Raw genomic sequence first — 25,879 nt, 5'->3', positions numbered from 1 at the left:
TATGTTGTTTTATGATGTAACTAGTAGAATAGATCTGTGATTTTATCATGTTACTATGTGATATTGTAAATTATCTTTTTAATTTGTGTTAAGGTTATTTTGTTTAACCAAAATGCACAATAAAACAATAAAAAAAAATATGACTGCACTGTATGGAACATGATTGACGAAAAAGTAAGGATTGGGGCAGTACTAAACAAATTCACATATCCTTGTTATATTTTCACTTCTCATTCCAGGAGCTCTCCGATATTTCAACTGATTTAGAAAGTGCTTCCGTAGGCACAACAATAAAGCAGTTACTTTCATCAAATTATCTGAGCAAAACAGATCACAATAATTAGGATTTCACCATTTCTCACCCCGAAAATAGTAGCTTAGTAGTAATACAGGTAGATCAGTGAGGGGTGTATCCTCTCCCACTGCCAAGCATTTTACATTTTGGATGGCACAATGCCCAACTGGGCCAGGGAGTATAAACAGCTAAAGCAACACTGGAAAGAATTAAAACCAGCAGATTTCAGCTCAACTTCTCATCCAAGACCGCTGGATATTTACATTTTTGATTGTGTCAAACAATAAACCAACCAGGATAAACTGCTGCTTTACAAGCATTGCTCCCATTTTAATTCCTTTGGACAATCTTACTTAAGCTCAAAGTTAAGTCATAAAATACATACTGTAGTCACTGTACAAAATTGGGGGACCATGAGCGTTATTTCAAAAGTTGCAAAATAACATTTCTCCATAGGAACCGTATGTGAACTGTTCAAATGATGTCCCTCAAGGCAGATGGAAAAAACAAACCAAATCAAAAGCCGGGATGACAGCAATCTGAAGGCATGAAGAATAGCAGCGTACAGGAATGTGTTCGGACCCAAGAGCTCGTACTAGTGCAGCAGTGACATGTGATCTGGGCGATCTACAATACATGTTACATTAAGGGCGTTCTTTCTCTTTTCCCATCTCCTGTTCAATAACCTCAGAGAACAGTGCTTATGGTTGTGCTGCCGGCAGGTGTTCCCTTGGCTGTTTCTTGCAGTCTTTGTACAGGTTGAAGGCAAATAAATGCCCGGCGGATGAGGCCTAGTTGTTTCCCCAGATCAGTGCCTGCAGAGCTTCTGCCAACCAGACTTGAGCTTTGGTGGAACCGAGAGGTGGCTGTGGGTCTCCATGAATATCCAAATATAAATGATTTATTTTTCCCTGGCCTCACTATTGGAACTCTTGAATAGCAGCTAAACTTCTACTTGTGAATTGGCGCTGGAAGGCGTGCATCAGTCTGGCTTCTGTGGTTTTGTCATGGGTCATGGATGTTCCTTCTTGCACAAGAGCAAGACTTGTGTGGCCTGGATGAGCACGGCTGAGCGTCCATTTTGGGGCTGGGATCCAGACGTGTAGTAGCTTTTCGTACCTTCCTTCCCTCCCTGATATCTGCCAATGTTCATTCCAATGTTCAAAGCCAACGTGCCTTATCCACTAGAGCCTCTCATCCATTTAAACTTGGATCACTTATCCTAGATGCGCTGGTGGAAAGGGGGGCCCGAGGCTTCACGCAGCTGGATAGTGTTACATTTTAGGAGGTCACCTCATCTCCTCATGTAATTAATACCTGGCCTCCTTTGCGTCTACAAAGTACAGGACACTAGATTCTATCTTTTTGCAAGGCAGCAAATAGCACTACTGTCAACTCATTGGGGGTACCATTACAGAGCTGATTGATTAATATTCTCTGTTATTGACCTTTTTTATGCAAGTTGGATTGTCTTTTTTGTCTTAATCAATGAGTAACCAAGTTGGAGTGATGCATGATTTTCAAATGTTGCACAGAAAAAAACCCACATATGCTATAATACAAAACACAAAGAGCATGGAGGCATTTTTAAAAGCTATTGTACCAGGGAGGAATCAATGCCTTCAAATAAGATACAGTGAATTTAAACTATACAATTTTTATGGCCCCATATTTCAGTCACCTATAACATTTGAACTCATATATACTTGATAGTAATGTTGATAAAAGTTGAAATGGCAATTCCAATTGTAATTAGATTACACAATTGACCTGTGATGCAAGAGAAGGGGTTTGTAGGTTTTGTTTCTGTGTTTCACACTTGGGTATCAAGAGTTTAAAGGGTGAATGAAATTGTGGTGCGTCTACATAGTAATCTCGGGGATAAGCAGTTTAGAAATAGAACTGAATAGAAAAAAAGAGAAGTTCTATTTAGAGATGGGAGCGTTGAGGCTCAAACATGTACATGAAGTCATTCAATGCCACAGAAAATGACGAAACAAGGGACACACCTGAAAGCACCTGTAGTGTTTTAGTCTTTACTGTAGATCTTCACATCAAAGTGACCAATAAAAGTGAACGTACAAGATGTGGGCTGAAGGTGTGTGCGTAGTATCAAAGTGACCAATAAAAGGGAATGTACAAGATGTAGGCCGAAGGTGCGTGCGTAGTGCACCGCCGGCATTTCCAGGCAATACTTTTTTTTCTCAAGCAGATTTGTCAAGCAGACCACAAAATCTGTTGAGTTCTTTAACGGACTGACCCCTACAAAAGTCTTACTCGATTTCTAAATATATTGTCTGCATCTTTGTGCACAAGAGCAAAGAAAGTTAAAATCTAAAACCCCTGCATGTTAAAAGTAGAATGTGCCAAAACTGGTTGAACCTTGGCTAATGTACCCCATTTCCAAGTAGTCAAAGTACCCACTTGACTATGTAGGAGGATCCATGGACATGTGCAAATTATCTCAGTCAGTTAGTTCCTCTTACTGACCCGTTCCGGCTCTAGTCCTTAGTAAAGGCGTCTCCAGTGATCACTTGACATAACGTTTTCCTACGGCCCTAGGAAGGCTACAAAAGGCCTCCACTTCTTTAAAGGTGTCCTTCTTGTGCGTTGCTCATGCTCTAGATAAATTTGAAGCATTTTGTCTTATCGTGTGGCAGACGAGTCTTGAAAAGAACAGAGTCCACTCTGAACTGGGTATACAACAGTGGCATATACCCATACACCTTGACAAAAAAGTTGATGCATTTGTGCCTTTCGTGGAAATGTGAATCGTCATGTGAGAGAGCCTGAGGGCAGCCAGGACAACGGAAGGTCCAGCGAGATGTCACCTGAAAGGAAAAACAATACAGATTAAGGTCAACGAGTGAATTAACCACCTCAAAATCTTTGTAAAGATATGCCCAACGTATCATCTAATTGTAAACATTGAGATCCACCTTGCTGATCCTTCCCAAATCGTTAAAATCATTATAAAAATAACATCGTCCTGTATGCATTGTCTATATCTAATGTTGTGCAACTGTAACTGCGCACCTTCATAAACACTCAATCGGTTTCATTTTTTGTGTGTGCTATAGTGTATTAAAACAACTCTTTTGCTAATAAAAAGACAAATAACATTAATATACATTGTAAAAAGAAACAGGACTTTATATACTTTCAATATAAAACTATGTATGTTATTTGAATTAATTAATCATAGATCGACTCTCGTAATAATTTGACATCGAATCAGTGTGCGCATCAAGGCAACTTGAGTGCCCTTCATCAAACGCTGCCAGAAAGAATCAGTTTATGAAACTCGTATCACGTACACATATTTTTTTAATTCACTCACTCATAAATAATGTGGAGTCACAACTAGTTGGCAAATTGTTTAAGGGAATCCAAATGAGTTGGTATTCAGGAGAGCTGGCAACCTCTATTGTTCTTATAAAGTCATTGATAAGGCCCCGTCCATCAAGGATTCCAAGTTCATTGAAGCGAAACGCACAGTTAGGACTATTTCTCATCTGCGACCTAGAAAGATATTTGGCCAAATAGTTCTAAACTCTCAAGATCTTTGCATACTATGAATAGGGTTTGTAGTTCACAATTTGAGTTTGTTGATTATGCCTCTAATGCGTCCTCATTTGTTCTTTTACCTTACCTGTATTTTCTACTAAAGATTGACGACTGCAGCCTATTTCTAACAATACAACATCAGTTTGCAATAAAACCATTCAACGACAGACTGATCCTTCAACAGCACCAAATTTAGAACAACATAAAATGAGTTCCTAAGCTTATTGAAGATGCTTTAGACTAATTCCAGAGAATTATAGAGTGCCATGAACGAATGCCCAGCTCATGCCTTATCAACACTATAGGGAGGGAATATGGAAGCCCTTACATCTGCTTCTAAAATCATCCCTCGGTAGCATTTAGTTCTTTCCACTCAGGCAGGTGTAGCACCGCTAGGCCATAAGTCTAGTAAATGTCTGTTCGGAATTGTCGGAAGCTTCTGAGTTTCTGTTTCTTCTGTTCTCTCAGTGAGGCTTGACGATTCTACACTGCCCCACGTTAGGAGGGCCTTTCCTCTAACACGATCTTGGAAGGCAGCGGCTGCGGTGGCAGCACTTGGCTGTACCTTGCTGGAAAATAGTGGAATTAGTAGAGAGACGGAGAAGCTGGTGAAGTTACTGCTTTTAGACAAGCCGAAGTTGGAAGTAGAAACAGAAGTAGCTTTTGAGTGACTGGCGTGGCAGTGAGCGGCTGGTGCCAAGTGCTGAGAGATGGTGCATTTGCCATGAGTTGTCGCAAGCGGCTTGTGAGCGATGTGCAAGCCTGGTTGCTGCATTTAAACTTGCAGTCTACTACTGGCTGCTTCGCCACTGCTGCTCCTTTGTTTAGGCCGCTTTGGGTTGCCACAGTTGCTTCGGTTGTGCCTACCTAACTTATTTTGCTCCTTTACGCTTCATTTTTCTGCCTCTATCTGTTCTTTACTGCCTGTGCATGTTACTGATCCGCACTGCTGCTGGATCTTTACTACAATTGACTATAAATAACTAATAAATATTTGCAATACCCAAAACAAACTTTCCAGTGTGTATAGGAGTTTGCCCACCAGTTCTGTGCTTATATTTCTATGCACGATAGTTGAAAGTGTACAAACACTTGTTTTTACCTTTTGAAATGATGCCGGATAAAGCCTCCACCAAATCCAGAAAGCCAGAAATGGTAAAACCTGCGAGAAACTGCCCCCCAGGAGAGGGAATAAAGATAAACACTGTGCAGATATTGTCCGTGTGCAGACTCGATCTGCAGCTGCATGTAGCCGAAGCGTTCAAACCATTATGATGAGCGCTGGCAAAATTACTGCATTCTACAAGCCGACCTGTACACATGTCAACAGCGAGTAGCCGAAGGAGGCTGCCAGTACCAACAGGTCAGCTTTGAACATTATTTGTTTTATCTATTATTTATTTTATCTATTTTTATTTTTTTATTTTTGACATTTATAAAGCGTACCAAACCCTCAGGCATCAGGGCGCTGTTATGTACATGTTACCTATGAACATTACTAATTCAGATTATGGAGACATTGACAACAACTTGCTATTAGCGATGTGCGACATGCTGACAGGTACAGCTGCAAGATGCGTAATGCCTACTCCAATCGTGGAGACTTTGGAATCAAGAGCAGAGACAAACTGTGTTACTAAAACTGATATTCATGCTCATAATCCTGTAGAAGTTTACATCCCTTATAGTTCAGCTATTTTAGTTTTATCTACGCCTATGAGTGCACAAGCCATTTCTCAGGGCGAACTATGCCACCTACCCTTTGTCCAAGAACCACAGGAGAAAATGTGGATGATGCTGAAACCTCCACAAACAGAACACGCACAAGTAATGTAACCGATCTTAGCAATAATGTTAACACGTCAGAAGAGGTGTGGCAGTTAGCAGTTAAGATCTTAATTAAACTGTGCAGTGTTATACTTGAAGAGGTAAATAACCAAGGGATTGTACTTCGTGATCTAAATAACCAATTTCCACAAGAAAGTAAAAATAATGACGAACTTGTGATAAACGCTGACCTGCCTCATGACTGTGTCGAACCTGATGTAATTAGTGTACCTGTGCCATCCAATATACAAGACGAAGCTGAAGTGGAGCTTTCAATGTACAAAACGCATAAAGAGAGACGTATAGTCAAAAAAGCCAGATTACAAAAACAAGCAATGAACAGAAAACATCTTACGAACCTTCAAATACAACCAGCCGAGCCCCTTAGCCCTACGTCTATTGTGCCTGATCAAATTTCATCCATGAATAATATGCACAATCCTGCCAAGAGACGAGGTAGGGGTCAGAAGCCAACTGGTACCCTGACTACTTGGTTGTTGTTTGATGATCCACAAGTCAAACTGCGAGACCATGGAAAGCCTGTGCCCACTCATGCTGCAGTGAGGGGCGAACCGACAAACTTATTAGCAGATCATGACCTGCTGAAGGCAGATGTTGAAAGTCAAGAGAAATTGGATGCTCCTCCAGACTTAGGGCCTCCTCACGAGTTTGGCTGTAGCCCTTAAATGCGGTGGTAACGTTATTACAGCCGCATTTAAGGGCTGGCCCTATCACGAGTTGGGCGCTAAATCGACTGTTTTGCCTCCAGCTTTTTTCTGGAGGTGAAAATCCCTGTTTTCGGCTGTATTACAGCCGGCTGTATTAGCCCGCATAATTAGCGTTGAAAATTCCCCATTGGATCCAATGGACCCAATCAGGAATGGGGATTTACCGTTAAGGCCCAACTCGTGATCCGGTGGTAATACCACCGGACTGGTCGGTGTTAGGGCTATTACAGTCGGCTGTATTACAGCCGGGAATACAGCCCAACTCGTGATAGTATGCCAGCAATCTGCACCAAATCCAACGGAAAAGGAATCAAAAACTTTCATCCTCAGTAGAGGCCCGTTTACGTTTACAGACAATAGTACAAACAGGTCAGACCTTCTCAAAGTCTGTAAAAGCATTCCAGCTCTAAGAGTATTATCCTCTGCGGAATTTAGTTTTGTTGAACCTGTAAATATCCATGGAGGCAACTTTGTACGTTTGCATTGCATTACTGTTGAAGTGCCCTCCTTGATCTGGTACCACCAGAAATCTATTTCGAATGTGGGTTATGTAATCAATCGTCCAAAACATGTTCCTATCCCACAGGCAATGAAACCACATCTGGAGATGATCCCTAAACCCAAGTCGTGGGGGCAGGTGTGGGGCTGGGTGTGGCCACTGGGGTTGCTGTTGAAGATGCCATTGGGTGGGAATGTTTAAGAAGTTTCTCATACGCCAAATGGTAAAAACAAAGTTATCTTTAAAGTTTGCTAGTTGGAACACCTGAGGATTTACCCACTTCCTTGACCCTAAAGGCCCGCTCCCCATACTTGACGAGTTTGATGTGATATTCTTACAAGAAACTTGGCTCACGGCAAAGATCCATATTGACAGATTTACCTTAACCTAGCAATTGGCAACTAGAGGCCACAAAGAACGACCCTTGGGTGGCCTAATAGTGGGAGTTAAGCAGAGTGTCCCCTGTTTAGCACTAAAACGATAGCCCGTACTATGAACATTTTGGCTATCGAGAGAGTGGTGAATGAACTGGTTGATTCTATCCCAATGCTGCTTATTAATGTCTATGCACAACCAGACATTGAATGTCTTGATGAAATTCATGAGCCCATAGACCAAATTTGCTCCTCTTGGGTAGTTGCTGATGATCATTAATCTGTGTTATTGGGAGGGGACCTCGATGCCTGCTGCAGGGACCAAAATAGCTGTCTTAAATATAGGTACGTAAAACCCGAGAGCAAAATGTCTAAGCATAGAGGGAACCATAAGGGAAAGTTATGGTTCGACACACTCAAAGAGTGGGGTCTACTGATGTACAAGGGCTGTGGCCGTACACCTGGGGTTTGTCTGGGCCAACATGCGTGGTCCGCTGGAAAGAGAACATCTACACTAGATTACTTCTTTGGTACTAATTTGTGCTGTGAAAAAGAGATATTGCTCGAGTCTAGAGGCAATAACTTCAGTGACCATAATATCCTGATACTCACCATTGATATGCAAATAAAACAAGGTGGTCGTCTATATGATGTGGTTAATATGGAAGTTAATCATGGGAGTAGCAGGATATGTTGGACGCCTGGGAATATATGTAAAGCCTCTAAATATATCAATGATTTGATTGACTATGAAGTGGTTTCTTGGAAGGGGCAGAGGGTAGATTACATTGATAAATGTTTAGAAAAACTGGCACGAGACACTGGATCGGTTAGACAGTATCAAACGACCATCCATGAGGGAAAACATACAAATGTAATTGATGTCGAAATTCGCAATGCTAAATGTGAAATGCGATGTCAGTTGAGGACAGTCAAAAGGGAAACCTGGCAGTCAAAAGGGAAACCTGGCCTAGTTTGATTTGAGGCAAAAACAAGGCAAATCATTTTTTTTTTTTTTTAAAAAAGAGTACAAAAGTTGGTTAAGAAAAAGGAGATTTTCTACCCTTAATGGGCAGTGGCAATTGATGTTTTCAGTGTTATGCAGTGGAAAAGTGAGATCAATCTGGCAAATGTTGGCTAAGGCTGGGGGTACACACGCTATACGATGGTCAATCCCATACCCGAGCATAGATGGAAAGAATATACATCAAGCAAGTTTGTGGTCCATGAAGAGGAAACTACGGTACACAGATACAGCGGGAGATGGTTGTTATCTCCCAGTGTTGATTATATACACACTGCTATTGTAAAGCTAAAATGCTCTTGAGCTCCCAGCCCTAACGGCTTATCTAATGCAGTATTTAAGGCTGACCCTGGAGCTTGGGCGAGTACAGTGTGTATCCTCATCCCGCTGACGGGGGATTATGACAAGGATTTGGCCTTTGTAAACAAAGTGTACCTCATCATCCAGGCATGGATGGCTTCACACGGTCTATGCCTGAATGATGACAAAACAGAACTCCTCATTCTAGGTACCTCATCCAACCTTAACAAACTAAGCCAAAACTACTCCTCCTTTGTAATTGACAATAACAAGATCACCGTAGCTAAGGAGGTCAAAACCCTTGGCTTCTACCTAGATTCAACACTTACCTTCAAAAAACAAGTTAACGCTATGGCATCCGCCACATCTTTCCCCTGCAAACCTATTAGAGCAGCTAAACCTTTCCTTTCACCATCCAACTGTATCACCTTAGCCAGAGCTCCGATTCTGTCCAAGCTGGACTATTGTAATGCCCTATATGTAGGTTGCAACAAATATATCACAAATAAAATCCAAATCCTACAAAACAATGCCTTAAGAGCTGCCCTAAGCATCCCGACGAAAGCCCATATTTCTGAGACTAGAAGATCTGTCAATTGGCTGTCAACAAAAGACAAAATCTTCCTTAAATCTGTCTCTCTGACCCTTAAGTGCCTCCACCAATCTGCCCCTCAATACCTGATAACTAGATTCACCAGACCAGCATCCTCCCGCCCTTCCAGAAAGGCTAACACTAATCTCCTTCTAGTGCCCAGATTTAAACGCACGATGTCTGGAGGGAACAGCTTTCTGGTCAAAGCAGCACAATTCTGGAACTCCCTACCGCCACCCATTAGGGATGACCTCCCGTACTCACAATTCAGATCTAAGACCATCCTCTGGCTCAAGGAACAGGATACATAACGCTCCCCTGCTGCGCCACACTACATTCACCTAAACTGTGTACATCCATCTTTATCTACTTATCTACCCAGAGACAACATACTATATATACTTGTAAATATTGTATATCTTGTGTAACTATTTGCTGCATCGTTTCTCATTGTTCTTGATCTTTCCAGTATTGTAACCTTAGCTGGATTGCAATTATTGCTGTTATGTAACCAAGCTTCACACTCCTCTTGCTGCCTCTGCGCCCTGCTACCCTTGGGTTGGGTGCGCACTATAAATAATAAAAATACAAAATACAAATACATTGAAAATATTATTTGATGAAGTGTGTAAGGAAAACACTGTTCCAAAATCATGGCTTAAGTCCGTCCTCCTGCCCATTTATAAAAAGGGTGATCGTGAAAGTCCAGCCAACTATAGATTATCATCATTACTGGACGTATCTTGTCAACGGTTCTCTACGTTTGTATTGCAGGCGTTACAGCAACGGGTCGAAGACAACAATATCCTACAATGTACACAAACAGGATTTCAGCCAGGCTCTGCAACTACACACAATATTAGGCTAATAGAGACATGGATCTGTGAGGCTGCAAAAAAAGGGGAATCGCACACTGCATTTAATTAGGGTGGATTTCAGTGCAGCATTTGACACTGTCAATCAGGCCCGCCGATGGAAAATATACATATGTGGGGCTGACCCGAATGGTTATTAGCAATCATAATCCATGTATGGTCAGGTAACATTGTTGAAGTGCGACTGAACAACTCTGGTAATGTGACAACGCCGATGATGGTGAACAGGGGGGGAGGGGTCAGCCAAGACTGTGTCCTTGCCGCCCTTCTGATTAACCTTCACTTGGCAGATCTACCCTTAACATTGTTAACACAGGATGGATGTTCTGTAAAGTTAGGATCCTGACATATAGCAAGTTTATTGTATGCCGACAATCTTATTTTATTAGACCGTACAATAAGAGGTGTCAAAAATAAACCAAAGGCAATGACTGAATATGCAAATTTAAATGAGCTCCCAATTAATATGAATAAGACCAAACTTTTGGCCATATCAGGAAGCAAGATTGCCAGGATAAATGAGCAATGTGATTCTCATAATGTTGAATATGTGAATAGTTATCCATACCTGGGAATGGAGATGATGGCTGACGGGACATATAGGGCTATCGTCGGAAGTAAAAAAAAGAAAGCTTTGTTAGTTGTGGGCGCTGGCTGGATTTGATAGTCCAAATGCCGAGAGATGCGACAGTAGAGTAATAGTCCAGTCCTTGGGTCATGTGCGTGGTAGTGTATTTGTGTTTTAACAACATCATAGATAATAACCTTTTGGTGCCAATTTAGTGAAACAAAAAGCCGCCGCGCGTTTCAACCGAAGGAAGGAAGGAAGCAGCAGACTCGTGGTAGAGCTGGTGGCTACAGACAGGCTGCAGCCACGGTGACAGACAGGCTGACCAGCCTCTACCTGGTACCCTAACCTGGGCCACCAGCCACCAGCTCTACCACAAGTCTGCTGCCACATGATATTTGCCTTGATAAAGACTTTGGTTGAAACGCGCGTCAGCTTTTTGTTTCACTAAATTGGCACCAAAAGGTTATTATCTATGATGTTGTTAAAACACAAATAAACTACCACGCACATGGCCCACAACTAACAAAGGTTTGTCACCCCACCAAGCATCAAATCAACTGGGGACCCAGGAGTTGGTCCCCAGACAAACCATTTGCCAGGCGGCAGGCTAACCTACAAACATTAACAGGAAGTGCGCAGAGGACCGGCTGTCCCGACACCAAAAACTCCTCACCCCTTTGAAACCCTAAAAAAAAGAAAGGCCATACAATTGATTTGTATGATAAACAAATTTGCGAATCAGACAGCTGGCTATTCGATAGAAGGGATCCTTAAGCTCTATAAACAAAGCGTTCCATCTGCTATCCTATATGGACTAAAAGCACTACCCATCAAAGATCTATCCTGGCTTAAAGTAGTGGAGGGTTTATTCTGGAGGAAGTTCACGGGTTTACCTCCCTCCACTCCAATTGCTTATTTACATTTAGAATTGGGACTTGTATCCCTTAAACGTCAGGCACTTAGACAAAGGGGTTTGCTTCATATTTAGTCTAGAGGTTTACCAAGATGCCTATTGTTGCAATGTATAGGTGCGAACTACGATACAAGATCCTTTAGTAATTTTGTGAAATTAAATGAGGAGTGCTTCTCTGATATGGAATGGTCCCCCGATTTTGCACGTGGTACCAAGTATGAAGGGCTGAAAGACATATTAAAGAATACATTGAAACAGTGGGACTGGGTAACAAACTACTCACACCTACAGTCATTGCATAACTTCAAGTATGTATCAGGTATAGCCCATAAATACCTAAAGACCCGGCATTACCTTTTGAAGTGTCCTAGTCCAGCTGTCCGTCATTTTAAACTGAAATTACGAGGGAACCAACTCCTGGTGTTAGCACTGAATGGTACCCATTCCAATATCCCACCTTTGCAGAGACTGTGTCGTATTTGCAAATCTCAAGAAAACATCGAAACTCCCAGACATGTATTGACGCTTTGCCCAAAGATGAGCACACCCTATATGACAATACTAGGTCAATTTGTAGGTCACTATGAGGCCATATAGAGTGAGGAATTTTGGAGCTACTGTCTAAATAATGATCTAGAACCTGTACACACAGCATTGTACAGAATCCGAGGAATTGTATCAGAGCCTCTAAACACCTTGAAGAGCGAAAATGTCAAAGAAACTCTTGAGCAAATTCCAGGAAAGCAAAGCAAATAAATATGAAAACTACATGTAATAGACGACTACATGAAACCCACTAAATGAAATTACAAGACGATTTGTTAGATCATATGTTGGATTTTAGATATTATGATTCAGTTTTACATGTATTATCGATATATGGGATACATTACTCACCGTAATCGTATTTCTGATGCTTGTATCTGCTTAGATTCACATGCTGTGCATAGGCCGACATCTAGTGGAAGCTGCGGAGTATTACAGTTTGTTTTTCGAAACTCGAAAATGGGCGTCGACACAGGGCGTGCCAGTAATACTATCCCTAGTGTGACGTCCACTGTACCCAAGATCTCTCACATGTCTAGGATCCTCAGATTGTATTTTTTCTGACATGAGGTAGCATGAGGAGTAGCGTGAGTACAGATAATCCAAGCAGATAGACAGAAAGGTAAGATATGATATGGTATTTGTAACGCGCCTATACACAGGTGTTTCAAGGCGCGACGAGGCAGGGAGGGGAGGAACAAGGGGAGACAGACAACGATCCTACTAGGCCAGGTGTCATTCAGATCGCGCAAGTGCAGGGGTGGGGGAGGGGGAAAAGTGGAAGGGGAGGGGGGGAAGTGCAGTACAAGGTAAGTGGCGTAAAGTAATAAATAAATAGGGCCAGCTGGTGGCAAGTGCAAGGTAAGTGCAGAACAAGTGCTGGGGAAGGGGGGGGGCCGTAGGGATACAGAGACAGTCCCGCAGTGCAGAGGGGTTCCAGGGCATCAGTCCAAGTGGAGAGTGGCTGGGCCCAGGGCCGAGGCCGTTTAGAGAGGTCCAGTTGCAGGATCAGTGCAGTTTCAGTGAAGAATATTAGCTGTTCAGCAGGGGAGAGGGAGAGAGAAAGCAGAAGCAAAGAGGAAGGTTTTGAGGTGCTTCCGGAACCGGAGATGGTTCTCCTCGAGTTTCAGGGAGGCAGGAAGGCTGTTCCAGAGGGAGGCCCCTGCCGCGGAGAGAGATCTACCCCCAGCTCGTTGCTTCGAGAAGCGGCTGACCCTGAGGGAGTTGGAGGCGGATGAGCGAAGGGCTCGGGAAGGAAGATATTTGGGAAGAGAGAGTTGAAGGTATTTAGGACCCAGGCCTCAGAAGGCCTTGTGGACAATGCAGAGGGTTTTGAACTTTATCCTCGCAGCCACTGGGAGCCAGTGTAGAGATTTCAGTCCTGGAGAGATACGATCCCTGGGCTTGAGGCCAAGGACAAGTCTCGCAGTTCTGTTCTGGATGAGTTGCAGAGGGCGGAGAGTGGAGGCAGGCAGATTAAGATAGAGGCTGTTACAGTAATCCAGCTTCGAGAGAACCAGGGCTCGGGAGACAGTGAGCTTCTGGGGGAAGGAGAGGAAGGGAAGAATACCTCTGAGGAGGTGTAGCTGGTAGTGTGACCTCTTGGCGACGTCAGAAATATGAGGAGAGAAGGAGAGTGTGGAGTCGAAGATGACCCCAAGGTTTTTTGCCTTGCAGGTAGGAGCAGGGAGGGGGCTAAGACTACAAGCAATCATGCGCCTTCTCTCAGAGGGGAGGAAGGGTGGGTCGCATGTGAATCTAAGCAGATACAAGCATCAGAAATACGATTACGGTGAGTAATGTATCCCTTCTGAGGCTTGTTGAATCTGCTTAGATCACATGCTGTGCATAGATTAGCGAGCAGTACCTGAAGAAGGAGGTGGGATGTAGGAAGGGTCATGAGCAAATAAGTGTCTTAGAACCGCTTGTCCCACTTGTGTATCTGCCTTGGAATGGGTGTCAATGCAGTAATGCTGAGTAAAAGTGTGAATAGAGCTCCAAGTAGCTGCTTTGCAAATGGTGTCAAGGGGTACATTTGCAATGAAAGCCAGAGTGGCCCCAATGCATCTAGTAGAGTGGGCTCTTGGCGTGAAAGGCAGAGTTCTTTCAGAGAGTGAGTAACACAGCTGGATACAGTTAATAATCCACTTCGAGATGGCACCTTTAGAGACGCGATCCCCCTCTCTGCCTGTAGCTACGGAGACAAACTGTTGATCTGTTTTTCTTAGCGGTCTGGTTTTATTTACGTAGTAGAGGACCGCCCTATGCACATCTAGGGTGTGTAGTTTCACCTCAGCCGAGCTTTGCGGGTCCTGGAAGAAAGCCGGAAGCTCGATGGACTGGTTTACATGGAATCTTGATATAAATTTAGGTGAGAACCTAGGGTGTGTGCGTAAAACCAGTTTGCCTTTATGGACAGTAAAGAAGGGATCCTGCACTGACAGAGCCTGAATTTCACTGACCCTTCTTATAGAAGTAATAGCTACTAAGAAGGCCGTTTTATAAGTCAGGTGTTTGAGACTGCTTTTATGCATGGGTTCGAAAGGGGGGCCCATGAGCTTGGCTAACACCACATTAAGGTCCCACCCTGGTGGTGGGTTTGAAATAGGAGGGTGAAGTCTCTTTACTCCTTCCATGAAGGCTTTAACTACTGGTACTTTCCACCACGAAACCTTGCTATGGGAAGTGGTGTAAGCCGACAGGGCTGCCAGGTGTACTTTCAGTGAGTTAAAAACCAATCCTGCATCTAGCAGGTGGAGCATGTATGTAACAATAGTGGAAGGAGTGCAATCAACCGGGTTGATTTGTCTACTCTGGCACCAGATAACGAACCTCTTCCACTTGTCAAAGTAACAGTGCCTTGTGTTTGGTTTCCTAGATTCCTTTAGGATGTCCATACACCTCTGTGGCAAATTGAGATGTCCAAACTCTATGACCTCAGGAGCCATGCTGCCAGGTTCATTGAGTTGGGTTGCTGGTGCACTGTTTGACCTTGGTGCTGGGACAGTAGGTTGTACCAGGCTGGAAGTTTGATGGGCTCGCACACCGCCATCCTGCGTAGGTGTGGGAACCACGGTTGTCTTGCCCACATGGGAGCAACTAGGACGAGCGTCATCGATTTCCTGTTCATCTTGTTCACCACTTTCCTGATGAGAGGAGTTGGTGGAAAAGCGTACGCAAACATCCCCGACCTGTTCATCCACAGGGCGTTCCCCTGGGAGTCTGGTTGGGGGAACCTGGATGCAAATCCTGGGCATTTTCTGTTTTCGCTTGTGGCGAATAAGTCTATAGCGGGGAAACCCCACTGAGAGAAGATATCTTCTACGACCTCACTGTGTAGAACCCATTCGTGTTCCTCTGGGAGGGAGTCTCTGCTCAGAGCATCCGCTAGGGAATTGAGCTCCCCTGGAACATGTTGTGATGACAGGAAGATGTACCGTCTGAATGCCCATATCCAGATTTTCTGGGCAAGCTTGGACAGATTTGGCGAACGAGTCCCTCCTTGCTTGTTCAGGTAGAACATGGCTGTTGTGCTGTCCGTCCGGATTTGCACTGACAGGTTTAGTAGGAGGGGCTCGAACGCCTGAAGCGCTCTGAATACTGCCAGAAGCTCTAGCAGGTTGATGTGGTTCTTGGCCACTGAGTGAGACCAGAGACCCTGAGCTGTGTGGTGGAGATGGTGAGCTCCCCATCCCGTCAGACATGCATCTGTAGTGACTACTGCCTGTACTTCGGGATCGTAAAAGGGTTTCCCCTGTGCAAGATTCTCTCTTGTCCACCAGTGAAGGCTTTGTACCAGTGTTGGCGAAACGACCACTAGATCATCCCACTGACCACTTGCCTGAGACCACTGTTTCGCCAACCATTCCTGCATGGGACGCATGCGCAGGCCCGCGTGGGGGACCAGGTAAATACATGACGCCATCATGCCCAGTAAACGCATTGCTTTGCGTACCGTTATTTGTTGACCGGACTGATAATGCAGAATTTGCAGTAGTATATTCTGAATTCTTTCTTCTGAAGGAAAGGTCAACCCCTCTTGGGTATCTAGGATTGCTCCTAGGAACTGTTTTGAGGTGCTTGGCACCAGGTTTGACTTTTTCTCATAGATTGAGAAGCCTAACTCGTGGAGGAGGTCGATAGTCCTTTGAATGTTTGTCCTGCAAATTCCTGGGGTTTCCCCCGTTATGAGCCAGTCGTCCAGATAAGGGTACACTGGGATTGTCTCCCTGCGTAGGTGTGCAGCCGCCACCGCCAGTACCTTGGTGAATACCCTTGGTGCTGAAGCTATCCCGAAGGGCAGTACCTTGAATTGGTAGTGTCGACTGTCCACCTTGAAGCGCAAGTACTTTCTGTGCGCTGGGAACATGGAAATATGAAAATAAGCATCTTTCATATCCAAGGTTGCCATGTAATCCCCCTTTTTTAGGAGGGGGATTACCTCTTGTAGCGTGGTCATACGAAATTTTTGGGGCTTCACATACTTGTTGGCAGGCCGTAAGTCCAATACTGGGCGCATTGTCAAATCTTTCTTTGGCACAAGGAAGTAAGTTGAATAAATACCCTTGTTTACCTGGTGTCCCGGGACGAGTTCTATCGCGTCCTTTTCTAGCAGAATGGCGATCTCCTCGAGGAGAATCTTCTGATGTTCTAAGGAGTGTACTCTTTGTTGTGGAGGATGGTTCCGGGGACGCTGCAGTAGCTCTATACAATATCCTGTGGATACTGTTGACAGCACCCATCTGTCTGATGTGATCCCTTCCCAAGCCTGGGTGAAGTTGGAAATGCGTCCCCCTACTAGGGTTGCGTGAGAAGGGACCCTGAACTGATCGTCACTGCTTTGGTGGAGGCGTGCCGCCTCCTTTGCTGTGGCTGCCTCTGCCTTTACCACGACCTCTCCTATTACCCCTGCCGTAACCCTGGGTAGACTGCTGGTTGTTGTTCCACTGTGTACCCTGCCCCTGGGAATAGTTAGATCCTCTCTGGGAATTTTGGCCGCGTGGGTGACGAAAATTACTATTCCCTCTCTGGTTAGGGGGTTTATTGGTTAACTGGCCAAGGGACTTGAGTGTTTCATATCCATCCTTGGCATTTTTCAGAGCGTCTTCGACCACCTTACCAAACAACAGATCGGTTTCCACCGGTTTGTCCAACAATGACGCCTGGGTTTCTGCCTTAAAACCAGACTGCTGTAACCACGCATGTCTTTTGATAACAGTGCCCTCCGCTATCAATCTGCCTGCGTTGTCCGCGGCGTCGAAGGTTGCTTTCAAAATGCAACCAGACACGGCTCTACCCTCTGCGGAAATCCGAGCTAACTGGCCCTTTAAAGGTTCAGGAGCAGAGGCTATGAGTGCCGCGACTTCTTCCCACTGATGGCAGTTGTAGCTGGCCAACAGGGTGGTGGAGATAGCAATCCTTGCTTGATAGGCGGACGTTGAGGCTACTTTCCTGCCGAAACCGTATAGTTTTTTGCTCTCCTTGTCGGGAGGAGCTTCAGACGATGACAAGGGTGTTCCAGCCCTCTTACGAGTGTTGGTGACAACTAGGGAGTCTGGCTTCAGATGTCCTCTTATATAGAGAGGGTCAGACTGGGCCGCCCTGAAATGTTTTTCAACCCTGGGATTGACTGCTCTGGTGAGGTTCGGGTTCACCAGGGATGGGTCTATTCTCCGCTGAATGGACCTAAGGATAGGGATGGTCTGGGCAACAGGCCTTCTTTCTCCCACTAACTCTTCTGCGAAGTCCCTTTCCTCCTGGACACCGTGGGTGTCAATGTGGAAATGTTCTGCTGCGCAAGCGAGAACCTTATTTAGGAGGGGTTGGTTATCGACCGGGGAGTCGGTAACCGGGGCTTCGTTCTCTACCGGGGAATCTACTCTGTATGTTTCAGGGTCGTCCTCCTCTTCTTCCTGGTCCTCATCATCCCCATAGTAGCCCGTCCCGGTTTGCTCTTCTATCATACCAAATTCTTGGTCCTCACCAAAGGAAGCCTCTCCTTGATACCGTGAGTATGGTCTTGCGTAAGGCTTTACCTCGAAGGGTTCTGACCTCATCGGAGTTTCAAACCGGGGCTTTTTACTCGGGGGGATAGGATCAGTAGAGCCTGAGGGTGTGGCCCCTTGTGGATCATACGAGAGGAAATGTTCTGGATTTTTATCATAAAAATCAGCCAAAGAAGACATTCTTGACATGACCCTATCTATGTCTTCACTGGACCATTTTTTGGAACTGGGAATGACTCTCTCAGCAAGTCTATGGGATTTATCTTGAGTAGCTTTGCTGGTTGTAGACCTATCAGCAGACCTGGTCTTGTCTGTCTGTTTAGGGGGAGTGGAGTGTTTCACAGGTGTGGAAGAATGTACAGGTAGTTTCTTCTGCTGTTTTTCCCCCCCCCGTGCGTGGAAAAATGTTTTCCCTGTCCTTTAGTGGCTCCGGAGTTTTTCGACGCCTGGCGTCGAGGATCGGGGGTGGTGTCCATGTCCTTCGAGCGTGGGGCCTCGCTGGCTTTAACTGCGGGCTCCGACTCCTGCAGCGCGGCCTGGGGGTGGAAGTCGTCTTTGTCTTCCGACGATCGAACTTCTGTTAGTCTAGGGAGCGAGGCACTCTTGGCAAGAGTGGATGATTGCCTGGAGTCACGCGGCGATCTTGATCGAGAGCGCCCAGAGGACACCGAATCGGACCGTTCTGTTTGTGCCTCTTTCCGAGAACTCGACGTCGTCGAGTCTTGGTTGGACTTAGTGTGTTTAGTGTGTGTAGTATGTGAAGCGCTTGTGTCGCCGGGGGTCTTCCCCATAGCTGCCCTGCCGGACGACCTTCCGAGGTCGGGGACCTGCGCTCGGCTGTCTTTCGACGCCGTAATGCCCTCGCCGTCCGAAAGTACGGCGTCGCTGCCATCGCTGAAGGCGCCCTCCGCTGCCATGGCCGCCTGCCTGGCGTGGTGGGCCCAACGCTTCGTCGAACGGTCCTTAAGTGTCTTAGGTTTAAGCCTACTACACGCTCTGCAGTTCGCTTCGGGGTGGTCCCTCGGCAAGCAGAGATTGCACGTGGCGTGCCTGTCGACCCAAGGGTATTTGCGATTGCACTTGGGGCAGAATTGAAAAGGGGTACCCTCCATACGCACCTTGAGGCAGCGGGCAGTTAAGTGTAGGAAATGTATAAGGTGTACCTATATACCAAGAGTGTAGAGTATGTACCACCCCCCACTCTCCCTACTTGCAGGGCCGAGGCCAGAGGCCTTCCAAGGCCCGGGCCGAGGCCAGCGGCCTTCCGAGGCCCAAATCCGTTGTGCAGCAGCCGACGGTCGATTTCTTCTCCAGCCGGCGTCGAGTGTCGAAGTTCGACGTTGGGGTGGGGAAGGATGTCAATAGATTAATCTTTTAAATTTTTAGCAAAAGTATGGCTAAGGCCAGGGGACTCCGCAAAATGCTTCCGACCAGTATGGCGGAAAAAAACAATCTGAGGATCCTAGACGCGTGAGGGATCTTGGGTACAGTGGACGTCACACTAGGGATAGTATTACTGGCACGCCCTGTGTCGACGCCCATTTTCGAGTTTCGAAAAACAAACTGTAATACTCTGCAGCTTCCACTAGATGTCGGCCTATGCACAGCATGTGATCTAAGCAGATTCAACAAGCCTCAGAAATATATATATATATGTATTTTATCAGTACATTTTACACACTATGTGCATAGTGTGTGTACTTTTAATTAAGTTCGATGTGTTGTGATGGGAGAGGAAAAGATGAAATTGAAATGTATAAATTATGATGTGTAAAAAATGTTTTCATAGGAATTATTTTGTAAAGGTTCTTTTATGAATCAATACAAATAAATAAATATAAGTCTATTAATAATGGGATAACTGAATAACTACAGCATTTGTCTTTAATCTTGCACACTTTGGCATATAAAAGGTGATCATTGCATCTGTAATCTTGTTATGGTGTCTGTTATTCTAGGCTTGCCGTATATAGGAAAGCCTAAGTACATTAAGTGAGAAGTTATATTTAGATCCTCGCCTTCGATAACTCAGTTAAACATGTTGTTTCCCATTACTTTTAGAGATTCAGAAAGCTGAATAAGTCAAATGAATGTTTAGATTATTTGCCTTCACGTACAGATTTAGACCCATCAAGTAGAGCCCCCCACACCTGATCCTTCTGTTGCCTCACCTCTTTCTGCTACTGATCTCGCTAACTTCTTCTCCTCTAAGGTACACACTCTACGTCAAGACATTCTGCAATCCCCCTCATATATTTCTCCCCTCCCCACCTCTCACATCCACCTCCTCCACCATGTCTAACTTCACTCGTGTCTCTGACTCTGAAGTCACCCTCCTCCTATCCAAAACTCACCCAACCGCAGCCCCCAGCGAGCCTCTTTCCACCTCTCTCATCCCCCAAAGTCTACCCGTTCCAGGTACCTTACCTTACCTCCTTCCTCAACATCTGGATAGACTGGAACACAGGTGACACGCCAGCCAACCCCACCAACACTTTTGCCCACCCCTTAGTTACCGCCAGGTACCACAGTGTTGTGGAATTGTCGAGATTATTGGCAATCACCACACTACCTGAGATGTTGACATTGGCAGGTGCACTGGCCACAGGTGTATGAAGGGAGGACAGGGGGGCTATGAGAGAGATTGATAGAGGTGGGGGCCAGAGGAGTAAGGAACCTTGTATGCCAGACGGACCCAGATCAGGACAGGGGCGCATCAGAGGAGACTACGCAAGCCGAGCGCCTCAATTCAGGACAGAGATGCAAACTAACCAACCCCACTAACAATTCCCCTTTCTGCATACACCTCTCAAACTCCAAACCAAACGCAACCAAAACCTACAGCACAACAAACCGCACAAACTTCACTAAATTGCAACAACAAAACAAAAACAAACAGACTCGCACAACAGTACACAACGACTACCAGCCGCAAACACCCCAGGCCCAGCCAACGGACCCACCGGGCTGAGGCCGCCAACAGCACATCACTTCTCTGTTGCACTTTTCCTGCTTCCTCCCACTAACTCAACCTCCCCTTCTCTTTCAGAGCCGCCAGAGCGCCAGGGGACCACTCCAGTGGTGATAGTGCGCGGTACAAATGTCCTTTAACATTAACATCTGTCTTGCTACCTCTACCTTCCCATCCGCCTTTAAGCACACAATCATCATTACAATTCTGAAAAAGCCCTAGGCAAACCCACTCCTGGTTTCTAATTTCCGTCCCATCCCCCTCTTACCCTTCCTATCCAAATTCCTTGAACGCCTCGTTTACTCACAACTCTTAGCTTACGTCTCTAACCTTTCTCTCCTCCCTCCCACACAATCAGGGTTCCGCCCTCGCCACTCAACTGAAACTGCTCTCACCTCTGTCCTCAACTCCCTCCTTACAGCCTGTTACTCCAAACACTCTTCTGTCCTTATTCTCCTTGACCCATCAGCCGCCTTCGACACTGCAGATCACGCTTTACTTCTGGACTCTCTCTCCTCCTTCAGCTTCAAGGGCTCCGTCCTTGACTGGTTCACTTCCTATCTATCTAACCGCAACTTTTCTGTTTCCTGGGGCGGCTGCACCTCCCCCTCCTACTCTCTCAATTATGGTGTCCAAGGATCAGCTCTTGGCCCTTTTCTTTTCTCTCTGTACACCTCCCTTCTTGCGCCCATCATCTCTTCCTTTGGTGTATCTCGCCACTTCAATGCTGATGACACTCAGCTACATCTCTCTTTCTCATCTTTCACCCTCGACATCCATCACCAACTCTCATCCTGCCTCACTGCTATCAAATCCTGGATGTCCTCCCACTTTCTTACCCTTCTAATATCTTCCTTAAACTTCTCTGGACTTTTCTATTGCTCTGTTCTCCTCTTTGGCCTCCCTTCCTCACATCTTGCCCCTCTTAAATCCATCTACCATTCTGCCATCCGTTCTCTCTGTCTTCTCTCCCACCAAGACTCCATCTCGTCATCCCTTACCTCACTAGGTTGGCTCTCCTTTCACTCCCATCTCAAATACAACTTCCTCTGTCTTGTTTTCAAATCTCTCTACGGACTTGCCCCTCCTACCACGCACCCCTCCTCTCCTTCTATTTGCCCCCTCGTTCGATCCGCTCTGCTGATCTCTTCCTACTTACTGTTCCCTCCACCCCATGTGCACAAACCCGCTTCCGTTCCTTCCAACTCTTTGCCCCACTTCATTGGAATCTTCTAACTCTCCCTCTCCACTCCAAAACCTCTTACTCCTCCTTCCGCACTTCTTTAAAAGCCCACCTACTCCACTCACCCGCCTAACAGTCAACGGCTGATTTGATCACCGACCAACTCTGCTCAATTTATATTACTATCTGTTTCATAGTAAATTGTTCTGTATATTGTTCTCTGCTACTTGATACATGTTAAGAATTCACTTTGCTTTGTAATGTATTACCTGGTGTTCTATGCAAAGAGCTTTGGCTAAAAGCGCTATATAAACTCCAATAAAATTAAAAAAATAAAAAGAGCTGAAGGCCAGATTGAGCAGTGTAAATTATGACAATATCACCTGCAAACACAAGGGACGTACCTTGTACATTTGTCTCTTGGCTCTGGTTACTTTCCCGTTTCTCCTCAAATAGGTCATGGGTCTTGTTTATTGAAAAAATACAACTTAGATGTTGAATGTCTACTTATCGGGCAGTTACTTATTTGCCATTTTTTGGCACATTTTTAGAAAAAGCTGTTACAGAGCAGTTAAATGATTGGTTAACTAATCTAAATCTACTAGCCCCATGCCAATCTGGTTTTCATACATGATGCAACATGGAAAAAGCCACCTGCATACAGGATGCAGCACGGAAACAGCCACCTGCATACAGGTTGCAGCACAGAAACAGCCACCTGCATACAGGGTGCAGCACATAAACAGCCACCTGCATACAGGATGCAGCACGGAAGCAGCCACCTGCATACAGGATACAGCACGGAAACAGCCACCCGCATACAGGATGCAGCACAGAAACAGCCACCCGCATACAGGATGCAGCACAGAAACAGCCACCTGCATACAGGATACAGCACGGAAACAGCCACCCGCATACAGGATGCAGCACAGAAACAGCCACCCGCATACAGGATGCAGCACAGAAACAGCCACCTGCATACAGGATGCAGAACAGAAACAGCCACCCGCATACAGGATGCAGCACGGAAGCAGCCACCCGCATACAGGATGCGGCACAGAAGCAGCCATCCGCATACAGGATGCAGAACAGAAGCAGCCACCCACATACAGGATGCAGCACAGAAACAGCCACCGGCATACAGGATACAGCACAGAAACAGCCGGCTGCATACAGGATGCAGCACATAAACAGCCACCTGCATACAGGATGCAGCACGGAAACAGCCACCTGCATACAGGATGCAGCACAGAAACAGCCACCTGCATACAGGATACAGCACAGAAACAGCCACCTGCATACAGGATGCAGCACGGAAACAGCCACCTGCATACAGGATGCAGCACGGAAACAGCCACCTGCATACAGGATACAGCACGGAAACAGCCACCCGCATACAGGATGCAGCACAGAAACAGCCACCCGCATACAGGATGCAGCACAGAAACAGCCACCCGCATACAGGATGCAGCACAGAAGCAGCCACCCGCATACAGGATGCAGCACGGAAGCAGGCACCCGCATACAGGATGCAGCACGGAAGCAGCCACCCACATACAGGATGCAGCACAGAAGCAGCCATCCGCATACAGGATGCAGCACAGAAGCAGCCACCCGCATATAGGATGCAGCACCGAAGCAGCCACCCGCATATAGGATGCAGCACGGAAGCAGCCACCCGCATACAGGATGCAGCACAGAAGCAGCCACCCGCATACAGGATGCAGCACAGAAGCAGCCACCTGCATACAGGATGCAGCACAGAAGCAGCCACCTTGCACATCCTTGATGAAGTAGGATCAAGATGGTTAGCGCTGCTTGATTTGTCAGCAGCTTTCAACACTACTGACCCTGGGATTCTCATTGAGATATTATCCCATAGAATGGGGATCAAGGGACTGGTTCTCTAGTGGTTCTGCCCACCCCCCCTCAAAATTAAACTTTACTGGCACTTCAAATATTGCATCACAAACCATTGTGAAACCTCTGCTCCAAGGCCAACCCCACTTAATTACCCTCCACCTGCCCATTTCCATCCCATCCCAACCACTCATCTACACTACGCCTCCCTCCCCCATGCAGTGAGCACTGGTAGACTCCCAAAGTTACAAACCAGGTGTATCACCCCTTCTCTGGACGGACAGTTCAAGGGCCCTCAGGCCTGCATTACAACCATTTCTCAATGGGTCTTATTTCCCCTCTAAGCTCTCAGGATGTCAAGTAGAACATGGTTTTGTCATAACCGATAAGATCATCGTGAACCCCTTACCTCGGGGTCTCCTCCCCACTTTCCCCTCATCTTCCATACTTCTCAAAAAAGGGAAGTCATAGGACCTCAATGTGGACGGGACTCATCCAGAAGGTGCGCAAGGTATTCCATATCGTATATTGCTTTGATCTTCGCCACCTATTCCCTATTTCCCTTTCCACCGGCATGCAGGGATTTTTCCACCATTGGGCTAGGCAACATCTAGCTGCCACCGGCATGATCTGCAGCGTGTGCCCCTCTTCCGGCTCCATTTCCTCCTCCAGCCATACCCATGGTGAGAGCTCCCTCTGGATCTCATTTACCCCTTTTATCCATGCAAAAAACATCCCTCAAGTATAACTGTACTTGTGGGCAGCCCCACCACATAAGAATATAGTCCCCCCTTTCCCTGTGGCATTTCCAGCAACGAGTGTCGCAACCCTTGCACATCCTGGCTATTACGGCTGGCAGGTAATGCCATCTGTGTATCAGCTTCAGGGCCTGATGTCTATATTGCAGAGAGATGATAGAGCACGCTACCCTCCTGCACATCTGCGCCAATAATCTATCATCAATGTCCTTCCCCAAATCATGACCCCATTTGACCCTGGCTGGGAGTGGGTCTCTGGGTTCCCCCAATAGAATCAACCTTTGCAGTCCCGCAATGGGGCCCTTGGAACCTCTCCTCGTTATCAGGAGCTGCTGGAAGCCCATCAGTTCCCTCCTCAGATTTTCACCCCAACAGGTTTACATCAGTGCCCCTTTCAGCTGCAGGTAGAGGAATGGTGACAGCTTTGTTAGGTCCAGAGCCCCCTCCAGCTAGTTGAACGCAATTAAGACACCCACATGTGCCCGGCTCTACTCAGCCCGGCCTCATACCAGGGTTGGAATGCTAATGATCCTCAATCCCATCCCTCAGGGGTGGGGCCAAAATTGAACTCAAAGGCGATGGCTACGTAGTTAGCCACCTATCCCCCCCCCCTCCTTCCAAATGGTCCACAGGACCTCCAAAACCGGGTGGTATAGCACCCTCCGCAAGATGCGAGATCTAGGCACCCACAACCACTCCCATTGGGAGACTGGGTCCAGGACTGCGTTGTCCATCTGTACCCACTGTTTATTAGAGAGCGGGTCTGGGTGATCAACCAGGATCCTAAGCTGAGTCACCTTGTAGTAGGTCTCAAGATCCGGGAGGCCAACGCCCCCTTCCTCTGTTGGTAAGATCAACGTCCTATATGCTACCCTGTGTTTTGCCCCTGCCCAGAGTAATTTCAGCATAGCCGCCTTCACTTCGGCGAGAAAAGATGGTGGAATCACCACCGGGAGCATTTGCAATAGGAATAAAAATTTAGGTAGCACCA

General features: G+C 46.1%; 1 protein-coding gene across 1 annotated transcript in view; it reads right to left on the bottom strand.

Moving 5' to 3' along the window:
• Window positions 1–601: 601 nt before the first annotated feature.
• LOC138452972 (exostosin-like 3) overlaps window positions 602–25,879 on the bottom strand; it is a 218,561-nt gene continuing 193,283 nt past the window's right edge. The window contains exon 6 of the mRNA XM_069605337.1: window positions 602–3,126. Within this exon, the coding sequence (XP_069461438.1) occupies window positions 2,917–3,126 (210 nt within the window). The 3' untranslated portion in view covers window positions 602–2,916. The remainder of the gene's footprint in view (window positions 3,127–25,879) is intronic.

Source organism: Ambystoma mexicanum, chromosome 4p, assembly GCF_040938575.1.
Source record: "Ambystoma mexicanum isolate Mex_15411 chromosome 4p, UKY_AmexF1_1, whole genome shotgun sequence".
Classification (NCBI taxonomy): domain Eukaryota; kingdom Metazoa; phylum Chordata; class Amphibia; order Caudata; family Ambystomatidae; genus Ambystoma; species Ambystoma mexicanum.
Note: the sequence above shows the minus strand (reverse complement) of the source record. Positions and strands in the feature narration are given on the sequence as shown.